Source organism: Uloborus diversus, chromosome 6 (assembly GCF_026930045.1).
Source record: "Uloborus diversus isolate 005 chromosome 6, Udiv.v.3.1, whole genome shotgun sequence".
Classification (NCBI taxonomy): domain Eukaryota; kingdom Metazoa; phylum Arthropoda; class Arachnida; order Araneae; family Uloboridae; genus Uloborus; species Uloborus diversus.
The window spans coordinates 137468803-137478077 of record NC_072736.1 but is presented as its reverse complement, the minus strand read 5'-3'; the positions used below and the strand labels follow the sequence as shown (position 1 = coordinate 137478077).

General features: G+C 32.2%; 1 protein-coding gene across 1 annotated transcript; it reads right to left on the bottom strand.

Moving 5' to 3' along the window:
• Positions 1 to 229: 229 nt before the first annotated feature.
• On the bottom strand, positions 230 to 1334 carry LOC129224396 (39S ribosomal protein L39, mitochondrial-like). The gene has a single exon (XM_054858844.1). The coding sequence runs from the start codon at positions 1261 to 1263 to the stop codon at positions 262 to 264; it is 1002 nt and encodes a 333-aa protein (XP_054714819.1). The 5' UTR covers positions 1264 to 1334; the 3' UTR covers positions 230 to 261.
• Between the last annotated feature and the right edge of the window lie 7941 nt (positions 1335 to 9275).

Sequence of the window (9275 nt, the reverse complement as noted above, 5' to 3'; positions counted from 1 at the left end):
AACCTGTTACAACAAACATTAAGGAATTGCAACTTTTTTTTGTTGTAACAAGAATTTTTGTTTCAGTGGAATTCAAGCAATGCACTGGCAATTCAATGAGGACTGTAAATTTATTTCATTGAAACAGATATTTTGTTGTAACAGGATTCCACTGTGTTGGTAATTAAAATATAGTTATCATACATGCATACACATCCAAAACTCCGTCTGATATATTAACCATAAAAACTACAAATTTTTATTTAACATCAAATACATATTTCACTGTTTTGCAGATACATTTTCTATTTCAGGATTAGCCTCAAAATCATCAGTCTTTTCAGTCTTGGATACATGGGATTTTAAACCAGATGTATTCAGTTTCTTAGCTCGTTCAGCAAGAACACTAAAGGCGAAACTATTCAAAGTGAGTTGTTTAGGAATTGAGAGTGCTTGAAATCGGTAACCACAATCCTGATCCAACTGATGAACTGCAGTGAACTGAGAAGTGCCCACCATTTTTGTATTGGCTATCATTGGTCCACAACTAATATCAATATGATCTTTTACTCTATAAAGAGTAACAGAACCATCAGTGGATATATCTGGAACCTGGTGGCGTTTGAACTTATTATGTTGAAACATTTCCAGTGCCAATGACTCTGGGACACTAAGTCTTTCAAAAATATTGTCTTCAGCACCAAGCTTCCATATCATTGTTGTAAAGGTTTTCAATTCTTCAGGAGTTGGCTTCCAGTTTGGGATACCTACTTCCGCATCATACACATAACTGCCACTTTCAACGCAAGGTTTTGGCCAACTATGAAGGTCAACAAAGTAATCGTCTTTGAAGGCTTTTTCAATGATCATGCCAAGTAAAAAACTACAGCTCCTCCAGAAGATTTTATTTAATTCCTTGGGTGAAGTTTGAAAATTTAATAGTCGCAATTCGCAATCTTCATCTAAAGGCCTGTGCATATCCCACAGTTTTCCGTTTACTTCAGCAACTACTGATCTTTGACAGAGAAACTCGTGCATATGCATAGCACAATTATACGGAGTAGATATATTCCGATTCATCATCAAAACACAATCTGTAGGAACACCAATATATTTTACTTCAATTTTTTGGATTCTAGTTATTAAAGATTGCTGCCTTAGTTTCTCTTTGTCGAACAACTCATTCTTCATTCTCCGAATTTGTTCATTTGAAACTGTTGAAAATTTTCGTTTATTGTATAGGTATGAGCACTGAATAAATGTGTTACTATACCTTAACTTCATACTTAACGTTTTAGAGTATTTTGTATTTAGCCGATTGAAGAGAAAACGAGAATAACAACAAAATCACAGACGTAAATAAACAATCAGTACAGTTACAGGGAAGCAAATGAAATTTTCTATTTGGTCGTGTTCGAACTAGCTAAACGGTTAACCCGAACCGTGTATCACATGACACTTGACATTAAATCTCGGCTATCACAAATTTGCCATTTCAACTGCGCTTGCGTGCGGACTTAGCTTTTCGGGCTTTCTGTTTTAAGATTTCATGTTGCTTGTTTATATTTAAGCTGCGCGAGAGTCCCACCAAATTAATGAATGCGATTAGAATATTTTCACAGCGACTTCGTGACATATTATATGAAACTACGGATATGAATAACTGATAATCTTAAGAGAAAAATGACATTTCAATATTTATTAGTTTGGAAATATTTATTTATTATAAAAGTAAAACACGTTGTTTACTTCAAAAATGATTAGAATATTAGTACAGAAATCCGTCTTTTGCGGATATTTTACGTTAGGCGTAAACAACTTAGTAGTATACATTTTTATTTAGGTTGAGGGTTCGGCTTTGTATTAGAAGTGATGCTGAAATTCTATTACGCTCTTCTTAGGTTAAAAATTTGGTCCTGAAAAAGGACAGACGATTCAGACACAGAATCCATTAATAATTAAGACGCAAAATTCAATCTTTACCGAGGCCTAAAAACTAAATCAGAAAAACTTTGTGATTTCTAATTTTTATCTTTTGCCATCTCATATTTATTACCAAATTTAAAATGTTTGTAATTAATTTAGCAAGAGTTTTGAAATCAGCTAAGTCCGCGCGCAAGCGCAGTTGAAATGGCAAATTTGTGATAACCGGGATTTAACGTCGAGTTCACATGAATGATTGCAAACTCTTTTCATGACGTCCTGCCGATATTTCAGCTGTCGACAAAATTCGGAATTATATGAAAACCGTAACTTCAAAGTTTTATTTAAGAAATGCTGTAAACTGAAGCAGAACCACTCATTTGACACAAAATTACTTCTATTGAGTCGTATCTTCCTTATTTCTCATCAGAAACAAACTTGCTAAAAACTAAAACCTAATAAGAAATGAATGCAAGATAAAAACAAGAAAAAGGAGATCCCTTTCTCCTTTCATTTCTGTCCAATTCAATTCAATGTGAAGTTGTTTTAGTTAAACAAAGGGAAAAAAATCCTGTTAGCTGTCAGTAGAATGTAGGTGAGCAAGTATTTTTTTTTTTTTTTTTTAAATTTTTTAAAGACACCTTAATTTATTTTTCAGTCAAAAGTTGTTTTTTTTTAATGGTTTTTTGGAAGCATGGAAAGAGCTTTTTTTTTTCTTTGGACGCTATGTTTCGACCAGTTTCGACATTCGCAACTCCAGTGCTCGAATACGCTACCTTGCGGTGATTTGCAAAACTGCCGAAAAAACTAAAACATTGCCACACTGCATTCCACGTGTGTCTGTTGACGTAAACACAGGCAGTTTGTTCTGAGTATCTATTAACGCAATCGATGTGTCTTTGATTGCTTTCAGCTACAATAATTGTTTCGTCCCTTTATACTATTCTCGAGCTTCTCAAAACAATATTAGTTTTCCTTATTTCCTTCTAAAACGCGAGTTGATTGAGAAATGGTGAAAGTCAAAACAGAAGAAAACTCTGGATTAACAAACTTGGATAACTTTATTCCAGGTAAAAACTTTTATTGTTTTGTGTGAATTTGTAAGAATATGGGGTTTTTCTTAATCTTAAATTAATTTAACTATCCATATTTTACAGCAGCATTTAGTTGGAATGGACAGTATGCAAAATATTTTCGTGAATATACTATCGTAGAACAAAATGAAAAATGTTTATCCGCGAAAGAATTTACTTTATTGCTTTTATCTGAAAGGTTTCGCCAAATTTGTTTAGGGTTATAGTTTTAGTATTGTGCAAAGTAGCTTTGGCGAGATTCCGCATGTTGGTTAAACCATTTTTAATTTTTATCATGAGTAGAATAAAATGGTAGAAAGATTAACAGAATTCCATAAGTAAAAAGAAATAATGGTAGATCAACTAAAAAGAAAACTACCACCATATATCCGTGAGATTGTTGTTGAAGATTTGCATAGCATGACATAATTAAATCATAACTCAGAAATTAGAAACATCGAAACAGAAAAATTTTAAATTAACCGATTCGGGAATTTGAGAAATAACTCAGCTACAAATGCAAAACAATAAGCGCTAGCCAAGCAAGGCAAAGAAATATCATCTTCTTTTGATAATAATTCGTAATGTCTCATTAAATTTTTTAGCATTAATTGTTATTCTTGTCAGGTCACAATTATTATTTAGTTTTATCAAGAATTGATAAATATCGAATTCAACGTCGTGGAAATGGCTGCTTAGAACTACGAACTACGTAGTTTGCATTAATTTCTGACGTTTAGTAATATGCTTCTTGAATTCTCATTTCTTTCTACGTGGGCCAGAATATCAACAAGACTTTGAAAATTAATTTAAAAAGAATAAAGCGAAAAAATCATGCATACGAACAAAATTTACTAGGCTTATTAACATTTTCGTGCGTTTGTTTTACCTTTTTCGTCCGCCATTAGAAAGTGGCTACAGTGCCCCCTATAGTTCATTGGAGTTGCGAATAGCATTTTTTGCTTTTTTTTTCATTATCAGATTTCTTTCTGCATGTTTTTCTTTTTAACTAAAACATTGCTTTCCTCGCTTTAATACTTTTTTTTTTTGTATTTTTCAACTCTTTATTGATCATTTATTTTTAAAAACTATCAAAAACATCATTATTATTTTCAAGAATACGAAAAAGTAGTAACAAATGAACATCAAACTTTAATGAACATCAATTTATCAACATAAATGATAATGCTTTATGAAGAAAAATCTCGTATTCGATCTCGAAGGCTAATGTAAATTATGTCTCATCAATTTTTTTTGGATTTTTAGAAAATTTAAAGTTATGACATAAATTTATACCTTATGCAAAAAACGTAAAAATATACACAGCGAGGACTTGAAAAAAGCACAAAAAAAAAATCTCAGGCACGTGTTTCAGAGTTATAAAGGGCTTTTTTAAATCCAAAAAAAAAAAAAAAAAAAAAAAACAACGGAGCTTATTAAAGATGTCCGACCCAATTTTTTCTGTTATCCTTATATTTTTATCTATTTATTTATTTAACTTAATCTAAAAATCTGCTTGTGCCTGTTGCAAGCAAGAAAAAATGCATTTAAATTATCAATCTTAGATAATCGTATTTACCTTTACCATGAAAGATTGTGGGCCTTCAAAGTGCTAATTATGCACCAATAATAAAATTTTATGTATTGAGTATTTTGATGTGATATTCTGAGTAATATGAATAAATGGCTTGCAGGCATAAATTGTTATTTATTATCGATATGTTTCTGAAGTAAACATGTGACTACTCCAGCGGCACAAATGAACTCAAAAATATGATTTTTTGAAATCGGGTCCATATCACTTGTGCTCTGCTTATACATTTGCACTTGATTCCTAGAATTTGAAACTTTATCTTTTAATATTTATATTTTTTAATGTAAAGAACCATTATGTAATAATATTAAGTATCAAGTCTCTAAAAGGAATTTGTGCTTAAAAAATAAGGTTTTGTACGTGTCATGGGTGTGATCGCCCATCACTTTGAACTTTTCCAGAGGGAGGGGGGAAACAATGCAAACTTCATCGGAAACAACAAAAGCCATACCCACTTATGTGTAAAAACATTACTTTTTCAAAGCTGGGGGAGCAGTTCACCCCCCCTCCCCCTCATCCCCTAAACGACGGACCTGCATAGAGTCACGACCGCTTTAAGCATCCAGGAAAATAATGGGCAGTTAATTTGCCTAATTTCTTCCATTAACATATCTAGCAAAACTCAAGAAAGCACCCCGCTAAAAGTCTGAAACCTTCCTGAAATTAGTCTAGAATATTTTTGAACAATTCAGAAAACTTCCCTATAAAAGTCAATCAGGAACATTCCAAAGAAATGTAGACACGTAAATAGAAATGTCATAGTGCCTTTCTAATTTAGAAGGCTGAAGGTGAAATACCTCATAAAGAAGCTCAGTAGATAATCATGCTGCTGCTAAAAATGTTAGCGTAACTTAAATACTTTCAAACAAATTTTCTTTTCAGAACTTTATAAAATTGTCCATAATTAGTATTTTTTATAGTATTTAAAACCCCCTTTTTTTGGCGTGTGTAGTTAAGAGAAAACTAAGAGGGTTTTCATGGTTCTGGTTGAAATGGAAAAGAAATAAAGTGCAGCAATCTACTAAATGAATATTTCTAACCAGAAGACGAACACAACATCTTCTCGTCGTTCTCTTTTTGGAATTGTATAGAAAGAAGGTACTTTTCGCCAACTCTTCTAAGAAAAAAAAAAATTTGATTTTTTCTTTTTAAACAAACTATGTGTGAACAGTTCATTCACTGATTGGACAACTCTTACCCAGCTTTTCTCTCCGAGGTGGAGCTGTTGTTTGTTTTCAGAGACCCCTCACTGTTAAAAGTTCAGGAAACTTGTATGGTAAATACTACTGTAAAATGGAGTGAAAAAATGACAGTAAATTGTACCAAAAAAAATAAACGATTGCAGTGTCAATTGATACATCACGTGACTTGCAGTGCGAAGCATGTAAAACCGTATTTCCCTACTCTCGGTGTGTCCCAACGTATATGGTGGTCAGCACAGTCGCCGGCCAATCCGAAGGTTCCGAGTTCGATCCTGCTGCGTGCATTTTGCCTTTTTAACTCTCGTTTATTCTACCGTAAAATTTTACCGTAAAATAGTATTTTACGGTAAAAGTTACGGAGAACATGGATGCCAGTAACTTTTACCGTAAAAGTTTAGGATTTTTTAAACAGTGCTCGCTGAGGTGCTAAAATATTTTCAGCTATCGGTATGAAGACACACTTATTTTCTTTATTTATTTTTTTCCATTCAGCTCTGCTATTGTTCAATTCATCAACGAAATAGCTTGATTATCTGGGAGAGCAAATTTTCTATTCCATTCGAAAAAACGACAGTTCAACATTTTAAACTTGCTAAAACTTTAATTAAAAACTGGAACATATGTACAAAAAAAAAAAAAAAAAAAAAAGGTTGAGCAAAAGAGGCTCATTTCGAGCTTCAATATCGACGGCATATTTCAACATACAACATCGACGGCAGACGAACATTCGAATAGCCACGAGCCAATACAGCAACGCCCTTTTTGTTGGAGTCTCAGTGCTGCTAATAAACAATTCATAAACTATCGAGTGCTTGTAACAGCTATAGTTATTCCAGATTGACAATCTCAAAACAAATGAAATAAACATTAAAGTTAAGAACAGAGGTGTTAGTTCTTATTTTCGAATTGAGAGACGGATGTAACTGTCAACAATTATTTTTCAAAAGCAGGCAATGCTTAAAAAAAAAAAAAAAAAAAAAAAAAAAAAAAAAAAAAAAAAAATGGGGGAAAAAAAAGAAAGAAAAAACTTGTTGAATTTTAACTGAGTAATACTGTTTAAAATTCTCTGGTTTTATTGGTGATGATTCACAAGCAATTTGAGCTGAGAGTCACTACATGAGAATTTGAAGAAAAGATCAATTTATTTCAAATCTAGCTCAACACAAGTTATTTTTATCTATCGGCAATTAGACAATGCAGAGCATTTTAATAAGAAAACAAAAATTGAGTCGTACACCAAATAGCCCAGTAAATTTAGGATTTTTCGCACCCCAAATTTATAATTAAGAAATATTTTCAGAATCAGTTTCTTATAGCATGTAGGGTAAATCCTAAAAAGTCCCCTAAATTTGCATGTGAGCTTCCATCCAAAATGGCGGATCAAAGATGGCCGCCTAGTACTTTTTGTTTTCCTTATAACTCGGTCAAAAATGAAGATTTTTCAGTTAAAAAAAAATCTGTATGCCCCAAAAGTAATACTGTTTCAATATATGCACTAAAATAACCGATAAAAAAGTTCAAACAATTGTTTTGATACCAAAGGTTAAAATTTCGATTTTCTACTTAATAGGTGCAGAACAAATAAGTTTCTAAAATAAAGAATTTTTTATGGTATTCATTTAAGAATATTAACTGCAAAATGATTGATACATTCCATTTATTGAATAACCAAGTAACTTTTATTCCATTTCTGAAAGAAATCTTGCTATTTCTAGCTTTGAAATGAGAATATGATAAGGGGAAAAAGTGACCTTTAAAGAACGTTCAAAAATATTACAGAATATCATTCATATAGTACTTTAAAAACTGGCATATGATATCTTATTGAAAAACATGTAAAAAAAAATAAAGAGAAGATAGTAATGTCAGTAAAAACCAAGAAAAATAAGCATCATCACTCAACATCGTCATCATCCTTAACTTCGAAACTGTGCACAGACACTAAATTTTTACATGTTTCACCTAAAAATGTAAGAAAAAATCGGAACATTAAATATCTGCGTTTTCATTGGCATCTGAGATCACAGTCTCATATAATTACGGCTCTTTTGTGGACACAAAACTTTAAGTAAAGACGAAGAAGGGGACGAGAGAAAGAACGGAAAGTGAACATTGTGTACAGTCCACCTTCTTTCATAACACACTCATAAAACATTCAATTGGATTCATGTTTTCCTTCAGCCACTGTCGTACTTGAGGATAAACATAAAGTTACTCAGTTTCGATTTCGATTCACAACTGACTGCAACTGTATTTATGTCGAGGACTGCATACTAAGTGCCTTGCCTCCATTACTTTTTATACCGATTATATACAGTGCAGATCCTTTATATCCGGGAACCAAAAAACCGGAAAACCAGAAAACCGGCAACATTTTGTCGATTTCCCCACCATTTTTTAAAAATACGCAGTTTCGGCAATTTTTGAAAAACCAAGCTTTTTTTTTTTTTTTTTTTTGAAATTTCTAAAAGAAATTGAGCGGTTTCTTAATAAATACCATATTACTCATCTATAACTCGGGAAAATGTTTACAAAAATGAACTTCAAAGGGTTGTCTTAAACGCAGGGGAAAATTTCCGGAATATTTTCTTGAACCAAAAAGTACACTCGTAAGTCTGAAATTTTTGTGTTTTATTCCAACTGAAAACTAAAGAAATGAATATCGTCACATTATAATGCAATATTTTATTTAATGGCCTTTAATTAAAACCGTTTAGAGCGGAAGTGACGTCACAAAAGCGCGTGAAACGCCGCGATTCTCGAATTATCCGAATAGTTGATGGTGGAATCTAGAAATCGTTAAACACAAGACTGTAATAAGGCTGCAGGAACTCATAAATTAAATATCAATTGGTATTAAATTAATGCAAAAGCAATAGTTATCAATAATCGTTAACGCCAAACCTTTACAAAAAAAGTGAAAAAACAAAACGCGTTCATGAAAACAAATTCTCTCATACACTATAGTAGAAGAATCGCTCATTTACGTTCAAAAACTTGTTTCTTGCCCTTCCCTTCATTCTCTTTCATTTTAAAACATCGAAAATTGGTGTTTTTCTTTAATTTTCAAAATGAAAGTGAGGGTCTCAGGTCTTATTAAATAACTTAATGTTTTTGGTGTTTAAATTATTCTCTCACAAGTAATTTTTAATGTTTCGATATTGATAAGCCTTTCCGAACTGTTTTCTTCTTATTTTAATACGTATTACAAATATTATAGTAATTTAAGTTTATAAACAATCGGCCAAAAGCTCTTTTTAGCGATGCAGAAAACCGGGAAATTCAGATATCCGGGATAGCTATGGTCCCGAACTTCCCGGATAATTGGTTCTCTACTGTATTAAATATTTGTTTATGGGTTGCGTGCAACAAAAGAATTACTCTCTATTTAGATTTTCCTCATGCATATTATTACATGTTTTGCCCTGATTAAATATTTATCTTATTTTAAACATTTAAAAGCTTACTTCACGACAATTGTACTCACGAATTTTTTGCGAAAGA

Bases quoted from the DNA above. Each gene is read 5' to 3' on its own strand.
- LOC129224396 (XM_054858844.1), bottom strand. From the start codon at position 1,263: ATGAAGTTAAGGTATAGTAACACATTTATTCAGTGCTCATACCTATAC.